General features: G+C 40.8%; 1 protein-coding gene and 1 long non-coding RNA gene across 10 annotated transcripts in view; one reads left to right on the forward strand and one right to left on the reverse strand.

The window, feature by feature from the left end:
• Positions 1-19,889, forward strand: part of REV1 (REV1 DNA directed polymerase) — an 84,092-nt gene that overhangs the window by 50,112 nt on the left and 14,091 nt on the right. For 4 of the 9 annotated variants that reach the window (XR_010934336.1, XM_067704176.1, XM_067704175.1 and 1 more), the window contains 6 exons: positions 555-662; positions 2,091-2,207; positions 6,651-6,759; positions 11,897-12,025; positions 14,504-14,658; positions 16,838-16,957. Coding sequence is in view for 8 of the 9 variants with exons in the window: in XM_067704176.1 (XP_067560277.1) it covers positions 555-662; positions 2,091-2,207; positions 6,651-6,759; positions 11,897-12,025; positions 14,504-14,658; positions 16,838-16,957 (738 nt within the window). In the remaining variant the exon portion in view is untranslated. The other 5 variants (XM_067704174.1, XM_067704178.1, XM_067704179.1 and 2 more) reach the window with 5 other exon arrangements.
• LOC137205877 (uncharacterized) lies at positions 1,551-5,185 on the reverse strand. The gene is made up of 3 exons (XR_010934337.1): positions 5,055-5,185; positions 4,374-4,604; positions 1,551-1,693 (listed from the first exon to the last, which is right to left on the reverse strand). It is a non-coding gene; the product is annotated as an uncharacterized lncRNA (long non-coding RNA).

The raw sequence follows: 19,889 nt of genomic DNA on the forward strand, positions 1-19,889 counted from the left end.
CTCTCATAGTGTTGTTGTGAGAATTTAAATAAATTAATACATGTGAACCTCTTAAAACAGTGCCTGACACCTACTTACAGAGCACTCAATAACAGCAGTTTTTACTGCTGTCTTACCAAGGAATGTTGTTACTGCATAGAATAGTAATCATCTAAAGTAACTTAGGTCTGTGGAACTAAATATATGAAAACATCTTTATACATTTTTATAAACCATTCAGCCCACAGAAATAACTTGGAGATAAGCATTTAGACAGACTTTTAATTGGAGACTTGTTAGAATATAGACTAGGAAAACATGATGTCTTCACAATTGATTTTAAATTCTGTTTGGAAACTAAATTTGTATCTCTGAATTATTTCTAGAGCCAAAGAAACTGAAATTTGATTTCTCTTGAGGTGATAGAAGTAATCTGTTATAGAATCTGTATTTTTTTAAAACTTTATTCTGCTTGTAAGCATTTAAAAATGTAATTTCTAAAATTAACCAGACCTGATTTTTTTTTAAATATTAAAAACTAGTTTGGGGTTTGAACATTCTGTTTTTCCTTCCAGGAGCTATGTCAGTATTGAGTTCACCCAGACCTCAGAGCTGTATAATGCATGTTGATATGGATTGCTTCTTTGTATCAGTGGGTATACGAAATAGACCAGATCTCAAAGGTCTGTATTCTCCTTTATGTATTAAGAAAACTGATATACTGTTATAGACGTTTATTCTAAGGGGTCACAAAGTATTCTTTAAGAAATATTTATTCTCATTTTCCTTGGCAGAATCAATTTCTACTTCCAAATGTTCTGGACTCCATTATCAAGAAAGAGAGGGAAAATAGAAAAGTTTTTTCCTCCCTGTAGAGACCAGGCCTTTGGGGAAGAATATTCCTCTTCAGCTGAACATCTAAGACTAATGTAGATAGGGACCTGCTTTGGGCATTTTCTATATTTTTAATCTATATTTATGATAACTTTGTCAATAAATGGAGATTTTATGGTAGCATATGTCTTTGCACCTTGAGTCACTATGCTTTTTCTTGAATGAATAGCTTAACTGTCCTGATGCTAGGGAACATTCCCACTTTTTGGTTGTAGGGTAATTTTGTATTATTGAATATTGCTAGAATATGTTGTCATCTGTGCAGTCTTTGTTTTAATGGAAATTTTAGGTATTTGTGACCTAGTCAATACTTTTGAAAATATTTATTCTCGATTTTTGAGAGTTCTGTGTCCAAAAGAGATAGCTATTAGTACTGTCTTCTGAGAGTGAATTTTCCCCTTAAGGAAAGCATAGAAACTGCCGGGGTTAATACCAGGGCTTTATTTTTATCACGGGCAGTTGCTGCTTCGGCTATGATAGGAGTGTTTAGACTGTAAAGAGTTGATTTTAGCCCATGAGTGACTTTTTAATGCTTTTTTTTGTCCTCACAACAAATGCATTCAATGAAATATATGCATGTATATATATATACTATATATATATGTATACATACACACACACACACACACACATGGATTATCCATGCTATTGCTTTACAAAGTTAGAGTTATCTTTTAACACAAACACATATAAGGAAATGATGCATGAAAGATATTATAACTAAACCAAAAATTTGGGGACTGTATATACTCACCTTTGATTATATAATAGGTCAGATTGTGATTCCTCTACATATACATTTAATTAGTTTTTTTTCTTGCTGTAAAAATAAAGATTAGTTTAGATGTTACCTTACTTTTCTGATACCAGAAATATTAAAAATCTAGATACAGTTAGTTTTTCTTTCTCTCCCCACCCTGCCAGTCTGAATCTAGGATCTGAGTTGCCTGTTTTCTACTGTAAGAAACCAGACAAAAACCATACAAAGCTATGATAGTGTTGCTTTTAAGTTGAATAAATGCATCAAAATTGTCATAAATAGTTTACTTTTGGGGGGGGTACAGAGAAACATCAATAGATGACTTTTGCATAGCGACTGATAATCTTCAAAGGTTTTGGCTCTTTTAGGGATTAATGCCTAAGTTAAAGCTAAAGAGAGATGTCTTATTTCTTAAGTGTTAGTGTTCCTGTACTAAGCTTTTATTCTCTCCTTACAGGAAGGCCGGTGGCTGTCACAAGTAACAGAGGCACGGGGAGGGCACCTCTGCGCCCTGGCGCTAACCCCCAGTTGGAGTGGCAATGGTACCAGAATAAAATCCTGACAGGCAAAGCAGGTACAGATAACGAGCCCTCTTTGAAGTCTGAGTGCTCCTGTTGAAGACTTCTGGATTTTGCTTTGGTATTGTTGTTACAGAAATAAAAGCAGAGTTGAAATAATTAGCTTTTTCATTCAAGGGTTTCAAGGGTGTCAGTGACACCTTAAAGCAAAATCCGAATGCAGTACAAATGAGCGGTTTAATAGTTACGCTTTGTTGAATTGGATAACGATACTTTCCTGGGAAAGAGAGAGAAGAATGTTCTAAAAGGTGTGATTAGTTTGCTTTGTATAAATTTAGATTGGGGATGAAAATCATGGACATCGTTCTGTGGAAGCCTCTCCACTTGAAAGTTAATTACTTGTTGTTTGGTCACGGATCCCAGTAAGGGCACTAAAGTTTGTGTTGCCGAAGATGTGTATGAGCCAGTGGAGTGAGAAACAGTAAGGCTTTAATTTACTGGAATAAGAAGATAAGTGCCAGCAGTCATTCCCCATATCTTTGTTGAACGTGTTTCATATGAGAAACTTTTTTCTTGCCTCTCTGGCTCTTAAATTTTGGCTATTAGTAAACAAAAATCATAAATTATACTAATCACAGTGCTGTTAAGATTTTCATGTTTCTCCCCCCCCACCCCCATTAAATTCCCTGAGAAATATTTGCTTAGAAGTGAAATTATTTGGCGTTGGTCAGTTTCCTCATGGATGTCTGGAAAGCCAAAATTTTTTTTAATTAGTTTTTCCAAAAAATGTTAATCAGGAAACAGAAATTAGATATGCAGTAGAATGGAAGGCATGCAATTAAATTTTGTCCCAATTATTTCAGGTCTCTAGTTTTCAGTTATAAAACTTCGGGCTTATTTTAGAAATGGCTCTTGATGAAATTAAGACAAAAGGAAAGCCAGTAGACATCTCTGAGAACCTTTTCGGGATTACATTCCTCTTGCTGGTTGTGTTCATCTGTTTACATGCTATAGGTACAAAGGAAAATAATTATAGATACATCTTTATGCTTCACGTGTACCTGTATTCTGCAGATTTCCTAAAGCTTTTCCCGGTCATTAAATCTTTTAAGAGAATTTTTAGGATTCTAGCGTTTTGTGTGAAGTGAGTAGATGTTGAGGTTAGGAAATACTGAGCTTGTTGAGATTTACTTATATTATGGTATTTGACAATATGGGTAGTTTCTTAAGTATTAGTAGTTTGGTTTGGGGGCAGGTTGGTTTTTCTTTTTGTCTTTTCTGTGTGGTATCATTTTAAAGATGAAATCTAAAATTCTGGAAAACAAATAGTAGCTTAAGGGAATGCACAGTACTTGTCACACACTGGGCACTCAGTAAGATATTGGATGAATATTAAAGAGGGAAGAATAATACCCTGTGTATACCGTTCATAGCATCTCTCGTTACTCGGTGCTCAGAGCTCCTCCCATGGGTAGAATCTTGTGTTTGCACACGTGCCCTTACTTTACAGTCTACATCTACACATTCCTTAGAGCAGCAGAGAGCTGGTCCTCTTCTGTCTTTCCTCGCATCACAAATGATCTGACCATAAACAGTTTATAAACAGAATTCTGGCATTGGTTACTTAATTGTGTTCATCAGTGTAGCCACTGGGTTTTCATAACATTGTAATGACCTTTTATAACTCACATTCCCTCTGCCTCTAAGTGTGAGTGGTAAACCAGAAGGTATGTATTAGGAGAAGTATTGAAATTTCACTTGCCATTGAAAACTGTCAAAAATAGATTTTCCTATCGCTAGAAAAAATGAATATGATACTTTGTATTTTATACTCTCTCTTTAACTTGATATCATTCACTTTTATGTACGTCCTAAGCCTTTTGACCCATTAGGATCTTACCAAAATATTTGCTACATATAACATGAATAGATTGTCCTCTGTTACAGAGTTTGGTTGCAGCTAGGCTTATACTTGGAACTTGTTTTTTCCATGCTTTTGTTCCTCTTTCCTTGTTATTCTCTGATCTTTCTTTCTCTGGCTCTTATTATTAGATATGACACCAAATTTTAAAATATTGAGGAGCAGTTTAGGAATTAGAATCTTTGCCTTCTGTACAGTAGCTTTTAAAAAAAATTCAGTTCGGATGTTTTGGATTGTATGTCTAGGCAAAGTATTAGAACAAATAGCATCTTTAGCCCTTTATCGCAACTTAGTTTCTTACCTGTCATATTCAGAGACTCTTTGTCTAATCGGACCGGCGTAACCAGGGCTCTCCATCCCTGGCTTCTTTGGCAGCCGCTTCCTGAGCAGTGCTTAGCAGCGAGCCTTCTCATTGACGATCTTGAATTTGGAATCCATTTATACTCAGAATTTCATGGTTGGGGCCTTTTCTCCCTTCCTGAATTCCAGAATGCAGATGTCTCCTATCCCTTCAACAACTTCAGTGTTCGTTCTAAAGAACAACAGTTTTTAAAATCGTGTTAGTCATAGATTTATTCTCAGCGATTTCTTTTTCACAGACTTGGGTCCTGGCCTCTGATTTCTCCAACCGTTCCTCCACATTCTCCATGTGCCCGTCTAGTTTGTCGAGTTTTGATGAGCAGTTCTCTACTTTGCCCTCCAGTGAGGACAGTGTGTCCCTGCATTTCCCTGAATCTCCCATGAAGCAACTCACTCCGCTCGTGGAGGGACCACGCACCCTGCCGCGCTGTGGACCAGGTCAGCCCGCCCAGAGGAGAGAACGCGAGGTGCCACCCCAGGCAGGGCGTTGGGAGCAGGGACCACAGACACTGTTCTCACCACAAGCATGACTTTTCCGTGATTTTCAAAACAAGTTCTTAGGTTGTTTAGCCCTTCGAATGTAAGTCACCTGACTCCCCATAACTCACAAGGCATAACTCACGGGTGCACCTTTGAAAGGCAGCTGGTTGTGGCCGTTCAGGCTTCAGCTCTTCTTTTTCGGTTTAGTAGCAGCCCCTGTTGAACTGTGATACTGACAGCCCCAAAATTCTCACAGATTTTCAGCTTAGAGTAATGGGATATTTAGCCTTCCAAAACCCTTCAGAACACTGGGCTGTCTGCTCTGTGTTCTGTCTTTAATTTGTCCTCGGACAGCTTCTGTTAGTCACAGTGTATCAGAAATCATGGCTCAGATTGTACACTCTGCTGATTTTATTTTGGACGCAAGTGGAATTTGACCCCATTAACATGCCAATCCTCAGAGTTTGATTCGCACTTATACTTCGTATGCATGGGTGCCAGAATCCAGAATTGCTCGTGTGGGTTTCCTAGTCGGGTGAAAGCTGGTGATTACTGAGGTCAGACCAGGAAGAGTTGTTACAGCTCGTAGAGCCGGACCCCCTGCTGTGTTTACCTGCTGGTGCTTTACTTGGCTGATTTTTTTGTGGAACATTATGTCTCTGAAATAAATAGATAAATACTGGGTTTGTTAGTTACGTGTTGTTACACTGTACTCTAAATAGATTTGTCTAGAATTAGCTGAAGTCCTATCGTAGTCTTATTTTACTGATTGTTTGTTCAGAATAGTAGAACTATGACTGAGAATTGATGTTTTTAAAGCATATTCTTCTTGGAACTCAGTAGTATCCCAAGAGACATAGCTGAAGTTGTGTTTTCATCTGTTTCTCACTGGCTAGCGATGTCACGTGACGTGCGGTCAGTAGGCTTTCTAGACTGAGTGCCTTAATATTCTTGCGTGAATCTGTCAGTTTGGTTTGGATATTAAGACTTATTTGTGAGCTCTACTCTTTAGGCTAGAGTTGTAGTCTGTAGAGCAAGTGATAGTCTCATCTCACTTGAATGTTTTTAATTGCACATGCATTGTTAAGCCAAAAGCAGAATTTCCTGAAAGGGGGGATGATAACTGTGAAGCTCTTCTACGTGATGTGTATTCAAAAGAAAAAGCTTAGATTTAGGATGGAACTTCTTATGGTATATGACCTTTTAAATTATTTTTTGATCAAATGACTTGTGAAGGAATTTGATGTTTGTTGAAAATGTTGTTAATTAGCTTTAAATTTTGCAGATAGTTTTTAAGAAACAGCAAGAACATTCAGAGAAATTTACTGTATTTCCCACTAACTGCTTCCCATTCCAGAGAGCTGTGTCATCCTTTTGAGGCTGTAGGAGGGGGTTTATCTTCCTGATCACTTTTTTCATCCTTGTCTGTCTCAACAGACTTAAAGGGATATTTTATACTTATCTTTTGGTATTTGTTTTTTAAAACTATTGTTAAAACAGAACTCTTTCGATTTATTATAAGTTTATGTCTTACTGCTGGTGAAGAATGTACTGGAAGCAAACCATTTTAGAGTTATAGATTTTCTTTTATTAAATAAGGGGATAAATGTCAATGGAGATAACTATATTTGGAATTTATTGAACATTTATATATGAAAGGACTGGTAAACAAATTTCTTGAATGAAAGTTAAGTAAAATCAGTTTTTAACACACAATCATTAAATTTTATTTTTAAAGCAGAAATACCAGATTCATCAATGTGGGAGAATCAAGATTCCACACAAACAAATGGAATTGATTCTGTTTTGTCAAAGGCTGAAATCGCATCTTGTAGTTATGAAGCCAGGTATGTAGAAATTAAGGGTGTTGTAATACTTAATGAATAATTAATTTACTTAATCATTTTTATATAATCTTTTGAAGTGGATTTAGACATGCTGGTCAAGCCTATGACTTAAATGTTAGAAACATGTTATGGAAAGAAATCTTTCTAGCCTTAATCCCTTCAGTTTCCTTTTCTTTCCCATCACAAATACTAGATAACTTTAAATAAATACCTTAGTGTCCTGATGAACCAGTGGGTCCTATGGTGGAAACCAAAAGAAGCTGGACATTGTCGTTTTTTAAACCATTGTCTCTTGAAGTATAGAATTAAAGAATTAGATATTCTTGAATAGGAGAGGGCCTTAATGTCATCTACTCTGATCGTTCCCTTTTAGCACCAGGATCCCTTGTTATTTAAACATCCTAATAGTATTTTTTTTTAACTTATGTTAAAACTTGATTGCCTGTTAAGTTATAACTAAACAGTTCCACAATGGCATGACTAATCATCTCCTCACTTAAAGTTGCAGTTGTCAACCTGTTAGCACTAATCCTAATTACAACCAGCTGTTGCAGTACTAAAAAAACAGACATATATATCATATGTTCCTCATACTTTAAAAAAATTGTTTTTAAAAAATCGATTATTATAGTTGTAAAAATGGAGTAATAATGAAGTGATTAATTTTTTTTTTTTTTGCGGTACGCGGGCCTCTCACGGTTGTGGCCTCTCCCGTTGCGTAGCACAGGCTCCAGACGCACAGGCTCAGCGGCCATGGCTCACGGGCCCAGCCGCTCCGCGGCATGTGGGATCCTCCCGGACCGGGGCACGAACCCGTATCCCCTGCATCGGCAGGTGGACTCCCAACCACTGCGCCACCAGGGAAGCCCCCTGAAGTGATTAATTTAAAAGAGTATTCTTTATTTTTTCTTTCTTTATAACTGAACACAAACATTTTTACCTTTATAGCACAGCAAGCATTTATTTACACATTGTTGGCAAGTGTTAAAGTATTTACTAATTATAGAAACAGAGTCAAGTCACGTCAGCTACATTTTTCAGCCTTTTTTTTTTAGATAGTGTCTTTATGGCTTAGTCATTCATACTTTTAAAAAATTGAGTTACAATTGACATGTAACCTTAACTGCATACAACGACTTGATATATATAACATTTTTCAGTCTTGATTTAAAGTTGGGGTTATTCAAGCAAGTCCAGTCTGAACAAAAAGTATCTCAACACAACATCATCTATCCAGAGTAGTTTGCTTAAATCTTGCCAATTATTTTATAAAAAGGATAGTTAAGAAAAAAGGATTATATTCAAACATGCATAATTATAAAAATTTTTTTTATATAAATTTATTTATTTATTTTTGGCTGTGTTGGGTCTTTGTTGCTGTGTGCAGGCTTTCTCTAGTTGCGGCAAGTGGGGGCTACTCTTCGTTGTGGTGCACGGGCTTCTCATTGCAGTGGCTTCTCTTGTTGCAGAGCGCAGGCTCTAGGCGCGTGGGCTGAATTCAGTAGTTGTGGCACACGGGCTCAGTAGTGTGGCTTGTGGGCTCTGTAGTACAGGCTCAGTAGTTGTGGCGCACGGGCTTAGTTGCTCCGTGGCATGTGGGATCTTCCCGGACCAGGCCTCGAACCCTTGTCCCCTGCATTAGCAGGCGGATTCTTAACCACTGCGCCACCAGGGAAGTCCATAAAATATTTTAAATTATTTTCTGTTTATGACTTGTCAGACTTTTACTCCTGAACTAACTTCGCCTTTCTCATTGATAGAATTATGTTTTAATCTTTTTCATTGTTAGTTGTTAATGTAGCCAAGGAATTGAACCTTACTTTAATGAAAGAGATACGTCAGATCTAAATACATTTTGCATTATTATGTTTTTATTAGCACAGGCGGTTTAGAGCTGATTGTACGCTGTGCTCTGTAGGCTGGTCTTTTCCCCCTGCTGAGTTACAGGTAATGCGCTTATGATGACTGGGCATCGTGTCCTGTATCTGGAGGGTGTGATGAAACCCAGAAACACATGCTCAGTCTTTGGATTTTGCTGTTGGTGAAACGGAAGCGCCGCCTTTCCATACTGCCTCTGCAGGATCTCCCTTCTCTCCCAGCAGCCCAGGTTGGACGCTGGCTGGAGAGTGAGCACCAAGGCCACCTCAAAGTTAGAAGCACTGCCAACTCCTGGTGGCTTTCAAGTCCAGTAGCCACAGATATGTCTGGGCTCGGGCCTCTGTTGGTGTTTGGGTGGTGCCTTTGTATTGTACCACAGATGGCGATTGTCAGGCTGAATGTGTCACAGAATAATTGGGGTGCCGATATATGAGGGCCAAATGCTGTGTAGCAAGCCATTTGAGTGTCGCTTAGAGGGCACATGTTTATTTTAAGGAGATGCAGAAAGTGATGAAAATGAATTTGTTTTAGTTGGCGGAGAAAAACATGAAACCCACAGCAATGGGGTTTTTGTCCTTTAATTGTAATTTTTCATTTTCTAGAAGGCTATTCCTAATGAAGGTTTCTTGAATACCCTTTTTTGTGTGTGTGGCTATCTAATAGTTATATTTTCCTTAAGTGAGAAGTTTTTTTTTTTAAATAAGTATATTCACAGGTGGATCAGAGAAATGTTTCTGGGCTTGGCGTGGGGACTGTGTTGTGGGCGTGGTCATCCCAGCTTTAGGCACTGGTGAGTTTTCAGTAGACATAGACTTTATAATAACGGGGTCAGCAAAGGATGGAACGTGAACATGAGACAGTAGAAGTCATAGGAAGGTAGAATGTGTATATGTAGGTCGGAATATGTACTCATACTTACCATAGAGAACTAGCTTTATACATAGTTAGAAGGTGAATAATGTAGACGGATAGGTAATGATAGACAAATATCCTAGAATCATAAATTTTTAAGAGCAAATCATTTCTAAACCTCTGCTTTCACGTGCTTTTGTAAGGACACTTTACAGTCCTTAATTGGTATGGATGTCCTTCGGTATATTGAATTGACAGTGACAGTGATTTACTGGTTACTTTTTTTAATATTGTCTAATGCAACACCAAATACCGTTGTCTGAGCATACAGCACGTGGAAGAAGGAGTGTGCTGCCTTCACTTTAAACCTGGGAGTAGACTGTTTCTGCAGCTTATGAAGTACTGGTAGTCTTTGCTGCCTGGGACTTCATTTGAGAGGAATAAATGTCACTGTAGTTACTTCAAGCTGTTACTTCAAGTTATTTCAAGCTGTTTTGTAATTGTCTTTACTCATTTATCTTATTTTATTTTATTTATTTATCTTATTTTATTTTTTTGGCTGTGCCGCACGGCTTGTGGGATCTTCGTTCCCCAACCAGGGATTGAACCCGGGCCCTTGGCAGTGAGAGCGATGAGTCCTAACCACTGGGCCGCCAGGGAGTTCCTACTCATTTATTTTATATGAAACAAGTCTAATTTTCCAACCACCAGCTCAAGGTCTTTTGCTTCCCTTAGTTACGGGAAGCCTCTGAGGTTTACCCTTTTTTGTTCATAACTCCCTTACAGTGTCTAGTGATCCCTAAACATTTCTCCGTGAGATGTAGGTATGCATGAGTACATAAGTTGATGTATTACATTTTTCTAAGTAATATGTCCCTGAAATTTTTTGTGTAAGTGAAAACTTTGAAAATGAATTTATTGTAAATATAAGAGTATTGCGCTTACAGGAATTATGTAAGACATTCCTGTAAAAATGAATAATTACCTTTAATTTGTAAGTTTAGCTTTTTTACATGCTGAACCTATGTATCTAGCATTACTGGAACGTTTCAGCTTGTTTATGCACTTCTCTGCAGACTTGTGAACTCCTTTGCACACACTTCCCTGCCTTATGAACCAGGTCCGTCACCTTGAATCCGTCCTCTCCTAGGCCAGTGCAGGTCATCCTCGTGGATGCCATGGGATACGCTTTATTCACATAGTGCCCGAGACATAAATTTTTGTTAAATGAATGAAAGCATTGTTTTCTTCACCATGATTTGTTAATCATCTCTTCCTTTACTGTCATTTTTCCCTCTTATTAGATATTTCTCATCTACTCTGGGCTTTGCAGTCTGATGATCTATTATTGTTTTTATATACATTAAAAATGCATGTCATTTTGCATGTCTTTCATCTGAATGGCTTGGCGGAGTCTTTTCCTTCTTGGCTCTCTGGTGGTCTGGGATGGGCAGGCGCCACAGGCCTCTGTGCCACAGGGCACACCTCCGTACTAAGTGAGCACTGAGTAAATATTTATTGGGTGGATGTATAAAGTAACCATTTGATGTATTTACACCTATGGGTATGTAATCTGGGGAAACATTGCTTATTATTATCTGCTTGTGTTTTTACTGTAAGTTTTTTTTCAATTCATTGCATAGTAGTAACATGGAATTGTACTCATTATGTATAATTCCATGATTACAGTTTTGTGCTGAATGCTCCAAATTACCACAGGTAAGTGGGGCGTGGAGACACGCAAAAGATTTGAAATTTACCATTTTCAATTAGGTCCCTCAAAGTTCTGGAACCCTGGCCCCTGCCCAGAGTGATGTCCCACCATGTCCAATGCTGTTGGCATCTCAGCCACTGTGGAGCCACCGCAGGAGCTTGGAATTGGTCAATTGGGAATTGGGTGGTAATAGGATGAGTACACTGTGTCTGTCTGTCGCATAGCGCTGTTCTGTGTGGTTCTGCTGTTTATATTCTTTGTCTTTGGGGGATTGAGCCCTGGCCAAACCGGGCCCCGTGTGAGGGGAAGCAGACCGTTTTGACAGCACGCTCCTGCTCTGCGGTGGTTGTGGTATCACCGACGTGTGGTATGCTGGCATCTCTGCACAGGCGCCAGAGGTCTGAGTCTCAGGAGACGTCTTCACAGAGGCAGGAGCCAAACCTGGCCTTTGAATAACGTACTTGGGCACATCTGCACATGTCACTTACACGCATCAGACAATCTTGTCAGTTTCCTTTTGGGGGAAAACAAACCTGTAAGTTGTCTTAATGCCTGTTTTTTACCCCTCATGAAAATGGAGTTAAATGAAAATTGTGTATCAGTGGCTTGGGGAGATACTATCAGTATTTGATACTTGATTTGGCATTTAAAAATTCCTAGTCTAACCTCCACTGTATTTTGTTCTTTCTCTAGACAAGTTGGCATTAGGAATGGAATGTTTTTCGGGCAAGCGAAACAACTTTGTCCCAGTCTTCAGGCTGTCCCCTATGATTTTCACGCGTATAAGGAAGTTGCACGAACGATGTATGAGACACTGGCCAGGTACACTGTGTGCTGCGCTCACGCTCCTGTCTGTTCCTTTACTGCTTTTACCTAATGTTGAAGAGAGAACAGTTTCCCCAGGCCTGTCGGGGTCACTTTTGCTGGACGCTCCTCTCTTCCGGGAACCTGCTCCTCTGCCTTCGGGTGTCACGGCCCCCTCTCCTCCCCACGAGCACCTCCCGGAGCAGGGCTCAGGGCTCAGGCCTCAGGGACGTGTTTGCACGGCTGGGATTGTTCAGCTGCTCCCTGGTGGTGATGTCAGTCTGATTCTGTGCCTGCATGACTTCTCATCAGCGGTTCCAGGTTTCCCTCCGTGGAACCAGACAGCTGAAGGATTGGAGTTTTTAACCTGGTTATTCTCTTTTATTACATTTGAATTATGGTTTTGTTTAAAATGAGAACTATACGTTAACAAGTAGAGACCTTGTCAAACCCTGTGTCCTCTAAGATCATTCGGGACGCCAGAAGTTAGCTTTCATAGAAGGTTCTAGCAGTACAGGTGGCGCTTGCACAGCTTGGGGTGGTGCGGTGCCGTCCTCCGTGCGGTGGAGGGCCACGTGCCGTGGCAGCTGCCCGCTGCGCCCGTGGCTCCTCCGTGTCGGGGATCGCGTAGCGCTCCAGTGTTTACTGCTGACAAAATCCAGGTATACGTGGTCCCGTGCAGTCCAAACCAGTGTTCTTCAAGGGTCAGCTGTAGTTTCAAGGTGGGTGATTAGTTGGCTTGAGAAAAAGAGATTAATTTTTAGAATATTTACAGTGTAGATAAAGTGAATGTTAACTCAAAACTTAAAATTTTAGATAAGTATATGTCAGGCCCTGTATACTCTACAGCTGGAGTTGGCATATTTTCTCCATAAAAGGCCGGATGAGGTCGTTGTCCCAGCTGCTCAGCCCTGCCGTGGACAGTGGCAGCAGTCACAGACGAGGTGCGGGTTCGGCTCTGCTCCCTTCAGTCTTTATTCACCAAAACAGATCTCTAGACAGCAGACCAGGGTCCGCCAACCCTTGGGCTGTGTTGATGTTCTAAGGGAGGTTCTTGCCTCTATCTTCACTTCTTCCTCTCCTTTCTTAACGCGTTAATTTGAACACCTGTTTATGGAGTATCTACCAAGTGCAAACCACTGTTGATGCTGCCAATCCTATGAGAGTGGAGTCAGATCCAGGCTCTGCCTTTGAGGAGCTTACTTTAGCAGGAGAGAGAAACATAGAGGGGCAGGTGAAGTTATCTGGCATCAGTCTGTGGACTTAGGGCTGAGTGACAAGCCAGTTACAATCACAGCTGTCCTTAAGACCCCAATGTGGGAATGTCATTGTTACCAGGTGGAGAGAGTGCTTTTCAAGTCCTGTCCCAAAGCTGCGGTCAGTAGCAGCGCCGCGTGTGGGCTGGGAGCAGGTGGCTGAGCTGGGTGCTGTGTGTTCTGGTTATGGAGGCCCTGGAGCGGGCAGCCAACCTGCACCTCGGATCGGGGGGTTTGGTGGACGCTATCATATAATTTTAGTGGGTGGAGACATTGTTAGTGGCATGTGGCTGTTCTTTGGGGGAAAAAATTCCTTGTTCTCCTTCCACCTTTGGAAATCCTGCCTCTGCTTCATATTCTCCACGCCTCAGAGCAGCTTTCATATCAGGAATAGCCTTCTGCTCTTGCAGATTTCTCTCTGGAGTTAAGCCTAACAAAACACTCATTTCTTAAATGATTATTGATAGTAATTAATCTGATTCGTAACCTACAGTAAGGTGTAGTGAGAGGCAAGGCCTGGCCCTCCTGGTACTTTACCAGGTGGATTATTGACCATCCATTTCTGGTCCTGAGGCCTCTGCTGGCCTTGTGGTTCACATATTTAATTAGCATCAGAGCCACGTGGTGATTCTTCTCTTCCTTTTCCTCTTCTGTGGAGAATTGAAACAGTCCTTTGTGTGAGTAGATCGTGACCAAACAGCAGCAGCAGTCAGAACCCAGAGCATTTCCACGTGCAGGGGGTGTTGCTGGCGTCCTGGACAGGCATCTGGGTGACTGGCCACCATCATATCCTGCTGTGTCCTGGGCGTTTTTGTTTAGGAGACTGTCAATTGCTTGTTTGATTTGTGTGATATTTCTGTTCCTCAAGGATTCTGGTAAATCGTGTTTGAACATTTTTGAAATTAAGTGTTGTGACAATTCCAATTCACTTACTACTTTTCAACTATTGAGAGGTTTACAACAGTATTCTCAGTATAGGGAAACTGAAATGGTCATTTCTGTTGTATTTTTGGTAGTTAATATGGAAAAAAAGAAAACATTGATTAACTTTGCAGTTAAAAGTTAAGTGACTAAATAGGGGCACTTGGGCCAGCTCAGGTAAACTGCTAATATTTTTAGCCTTTTAAGTCTTGTAAGGAAATGTCGAAGAGAGATACCATAGGAGAGCCTATTGTGCCACATGTGGCTGCTTGATGTTAAGCTGGGGCTGTGATTCGTTGCCTTTGCTCTGTGTTGGCAGCTACACACACAGCATCGAAGCTGTCAGCTGTGATGAAGCTCTGGTAGACATCACTGAAATCCTCGCAGAGACCAGGCTCACTCCTGACGAATTTGCAGATGCTGTCCGCACGGAAATCAAAGACCAGACTAAATGTGCTGCCTCTGTGGGAATCGGTTAGTAGCCGGCGTGTCGTGCACGACTCCTTTTCCTCAAAGCAGTGCTCTGGGATCGTTGAATACCGCTTGGTTTTTAGGAGTGATTTTTAGGTTTCGTTTTTATCACCGTACCGCATAGGTGTCCCACTTCTGAAACAGTTCTCGGCATGGCTCACAGTTGGGCAAAGCATGAGATGAAAGTGTTGGAAACGTAAGTAAATGATAACATCTTTGGAATAAACAAGTTGGAATATTTCTTGTTCTTCAAAAATGGGGAATATTGGATGCAGTGTATGTCAGCAGTATTTTTTTCAAGTGAACAGAGGCGGTATTCAAGGCAGTGCAGTGTGAGTGGGGTTTGGAGTTCCATGCTGTTGCGTCTTGTGGTAACTCAGTTACTTTCTGAAGCTTCCTGGACCGCTCAGCCAGCCCTGTCTTCACTCTCTCGGGGCCAGAAGTTGCTGTTATTGACTCGTCCACACACACCCCCCATTATCCCCTCCCCCCACCTGTTGTTTTGTCTCTAAGCCGTGTTTGCTTCCTCAGCCCTTCACATCATTGGTCCTCCTCTTGTCGACTCTCGCAGCTGTGTGCTCTGGAGCCCCCGCTGTCACCCTGAGCTTCCCCGTGTCCCTCCTGTCTGAGCGAGCCCAGTGCCTCTACCCATAGGAGATCTTTACTGGGTACCTGTCCCGAGAGGAGGGCAGGGCGTGCAGCCGCACGCAGGGCCTCGTGCAGGAGCGCCACGTGCAGGTCTGGAGGCAGAAGCAGGAGTGAGGGGAGATCCTCGGCCAGAGCCTCTCTTGGGGTCTGTGTGTGAGTTTGATGAGCCTCTCTTGGGGTGTCTGGGGGTGTTTGGCGTGGGTGTGAGAGGCGCACCCCCAGGAACTTGCTTGCTGTCTTTAGGGATTAACCAGCCCTGGGAGGGCAGGCCCTCCCCGTCGGAGGGATTTTTAAGATGTCAGAACGTCGTAAGCTGCAGAACATACAGAGCGTGAGGAACACATTAACAGCGTCCCTCCGGTTACGAGCAGGCTGCCCTTCGGCTCCCCGGTGTGTGGCCTGCACTCCCTTCTCAGCATTCGTTTAGGACTTGCCTTCTGGAGTCCACTGTCAGGCACAGGTTTAGTTCTTTGTTGTAAATTGTATTTATTTTAAACTTACAAGTGGGATGACATGAATATGTCCTTTTAAGTTCAAGCACATAATTAAGACAAAAATCCCAAATGATGTTTCCACTTCTCAGCCCTCTTTTCTTCAGAACTCACCACTTTTATCATTTTAGTGTGCCTTACCAGTACTTTTTCTCTTCATGAATATCTATACATTTACCCTAGGAAAACACACTGTTTTTAATGTAAGTCTCCTGTAAAACTAAGATATGTGCTTTATAGAAGTCTTCGGTAATTCGTGGAGATTTTATTATTTACACAGAAGTTCATCTGACCCCATTTAGGTATTTCTCAGATGCCTGATACCTTCTCGGGCTCCAGTAGCCTTCTCTCTGCTCTGTGTTAGTTGTCTGTGTCCGTTCACACACCTTGGACCTCGCTGTCACTGTCTGTCTCCTTTTTTAAGACGCTCATACCCTCAATTTCTACTCCACGTGTTCTGATCATATAGTGAGACATCTGGTTCTTTGGGCTTCTCCTCCCCAAGTCCAATGGCATTTCTTTGGCCTTATTTCTACCCAGCGTGGATCCATTGGTTGGTAAAATGAGGGACTTCCCTGGTTTTCCAGTGGTTAGGCCTTTGCGCTTCCACTGCAGGGGGCCCGGGTTGGATCCCTGGTCAGGGGACTAAGACCCTGCCAGCCAAGAACAAACAAACATAAACATTGGTTGGTAAAATGAACTGATGGCTGGTCATTGCCCACAGTTCCTGTAAACCTCCAATCTTAGATTAGGACTGTTTTCTCTATTCCTTTACCTGGGTAGGAGATGTTGAAATGTCACATGTTTTGGAACAGAAGGTAACATCTGTCCAGGAACCATGCTGGTTATAATCTGTAATACTTAACAGAATTCTGCCAGTTTTGTACTGTTTGAAATGATCAAAGTTGCACATTATTTTCGTTCTCTTTAGAAATTTGATAGGTAACCTGTCTCTAGATGTCTTTGTTAAGAAATTTTGAAAGTAATTGTGAATATTTCTTGAATGACTTCTTTCTTTCCTTTTTTTTAAAAAAAATTTATAGGTTCTAATATTCTCCTGGCTAGAATGGCAACTAGGAAAGCAAAACCGGATGGCCAGTACCACTTAAAACCAGAAGAAGTAGATGATTTTATCAGAGGTCAGCTAGTTACTAATCTACCAGGTAAATACAAATCGTTTCTTTTTAACTTTTATTTATTGTAAGTATTCATTAGTGCTTTTCATAGATGTATAACGTTTCTTTCTTTTTTAAAAAATGAATTAAAAATTTTTCATCTTTTATTGAGTGCCATGGGAAGCAAAATTTAGAACTCCACAATGAATATCCTTTCAGTTGATTTATCAGAACCTTAATATAACATTTTAGTTTTGCCTCTCATGTGTTTTACTTTAAGTATTTAAGTATTTCTCAAGTACCAAGATCAAGGAATTCTAAGAAGTCATACTTAAAAGAATATGATGAAATTGACTTCTGGTCCTTTAAATAAATCAAAATTGAAATAGTGTACTTCTAGACCCAAGGTAAAGTTTTGAAAATCGATTCCCCTATTTACAAAATTGTCCTTCCAAACTAGTGATACTTTTCTGAGTTTACTAAACAAATAGTTTTTAAAGTAGAAAATATATAAACCATATTAGGAAGAAGAAAACCTAAAATGAAGTATTGTATTTTGTTAACTCAGGCTGAAGTGAAATGCCCAAAAAGGCATACCTTTCTCACCTAATGGGCAGGATGCTTAGCTATCTTACTTTCTTGTGTAGTGTGGCTAGCTAACCTAGCGTGTGAAAACCTTTCTCTTTGGAGAAATCAAGTATAATTCATTGTAACTGGAAAATGGTTGCCTCTTGGGGCCTTGAACAGATGTAATTTTTGTGTGTAGGGCAGTTCATTTCACAATTAGTAAATATCGAGACTTGCTTTCTATGGTAGGTACCTCTTTCTAAGAAATTTCTCTAAGCCATGTAGTAATCCAGGATACCATTTCAGATCATCCTCTCCTGTTTTTATAAAGCAGCCTGCGTTAGCTTCACAAAGCTCCCAGGTGTTTGTGGTGGGAAAGTTCAAGAGAGTATACTTTTGGTGAAAGGTTTTCTTTTTATTCATTTGTTGTTAAAAGTTTTAACACTTTTAACAGTGGATTTAGTGGTATTTTTAGATGCATGTTCTTAAGCCTAAGAAAAGTATATCTGAACAAACTTAGAAATTTCTGTTATAGGCCAAAATTATTAAATGACCCAAATGCCATTTTATGATGGGTTAGTTCTGAAGCCTCCTGACTCCCTAGTAAATAACATCCAAGAATGTGGTAGTATCAGAAATGTGAAATATGACATTTTGATGGTCAGTTTGAGGTTAAATTTGAAGAGTAACCTTATAAAATCATGCTAGCAAATTACCTTATTAGACAACACAATTTAGGAGTTTTAATAACATGTCTTATTGCAGTTTTATATAAGAAGGAACCAGGGTATTTAAAGTGCATGTGAAATTTGAGTTCACAGTTACCATTACTTGGCATCTTTATTAGTTTGCTGAGGCTCTCCCATAACAAAACACCACAGACTGCGTGGCGTAAACAACAGCAGTTTATTCCCTCAAGAATCCTGGGGACTAGAGGTCCATGAATGTGCTGCCAGCGTGTTGGGTTTCCTCTGAGGTCTCTCTCCGTGGCGTGTAGGTGACCGTCTTCTCCCTGTGTCTTCACATGGTGTTTTCTCTTTGTGCGTCTGTGTCCTGATCTCTTCTTATAGGGACACCAGTGATATTGGATTAGGGCCCACCTATATGACCTCTTGTTACCTTAATTACCTTTACGAAGGACCTTTCTCCAGTTACAGTCACATTCTGAGGTACTGGGAATTAAGATTTCAGCATAGGTATCTTGAAGAGACACAGTTCCGTCCACAGCGCCATCTTTATACTGCATCATTCTTGTAAGTTTTTTTTGTTTTGTTTTGTTTTACATAGAAACAGAGAGGTTTTAGTTTTAGTTCCTTGACCTAGTCATCTTACCTTTCACCTTCATTTGCTTCCTGGCTGGAAGGACTTTACTTTTTGAAGGGCACATGTGGGTTTATGTGTCCCGGTTGAGTTCTTAGGCACAGCCTTGAAGTTCCTAAGAGAACCTTGAAATCTGGGGGAGATGGGGGCGGCCAGGATGGGCTTCCTCTGGCGATCCCCCTGCTCCTCTCTCTCCGTGAGAACCAGCTTGTAGCCTGTGGCCGCCCAGAATTGTTGGAGAGATTTTCATGTGTAAGACTACTGACTTTTATAAAAATCCCCAAATTTATTGTCAGGAAGATTTAGAACATTTCGGTATGTAAAACGTCAGCCTTTTCTGTTGTTACTCCTGCCCTGAGATGGTAACGCATCTCAAGTACGAGCTGCCCTCTGAAAGCAGGCTCCACATGCATGCGGGAATTCTTACAAGAAGGAAACTTGTTCATCTTTGTTAAAAATTGGTCATTTCCCAAAGATAGTTGAAAGTGAATACATGGTGACTATTAACATTTTGTGGCACGTGCTTTGAGTAAGTTCTGCTCTGTAACCAATAACCAGAAGCGGGTCCATGTTAAACGCGCCTCCCTGCTTGTCCCCCGCCAGCTGCCTCTGTCCCTGTGTGCCCTGCCCGGTGACTGAGCACACGGCGTGCCTGGCACACAATCATTACAGCCGCGTAAAAGGGGAGCACATGCTAGTAAGTTTATGAAGGCACCCCAGAGTAGTGACTGCATGTTGTGCTAGCATACAAATTACCAGCGAGATCTGTTTAGCTAATGAAAGAAAGGACTGTCCCCAGCAATCGTTTAAATGCGGTCGCTCTTTCCACTGTTTCTGTGGCTCTTCGCAAGGCTTTCCACCCTGGCTTGTAGGACCTTCTGCCCCTTGTCCATCCTTTGCTGGGTGTGTGCACCCACTCTGAGGTTTCCAGCTCTTTCTTCTCGTGTCAGATAAGCACCGCGGCCGTGTAGGTGTACATGACCATCTACACTGTCCTGATATGGGAGCCACTAGCCAAGTGAAGCTAGAACACTTTAGGTTAAATTAATTAAAGTTAAATAAAATTAAAATTCATCTTCCCAGTTGTACTGCC

Source organism: Pseudorca crassidens, chromosome 14, assembly GCF_039906515.1.
Source record: "Pseudorca crassidens isolate mPseCra1 chromosome 14, mPseCra1.hap1, whole genome shotgun sequence".
NCBI classification, from domain to species: Eukaryota; Metazoa; Chordata; class Mammalia; order Artiodactyla; family Delphinidae; genus Pseudorca; species Pseudorca crassidens.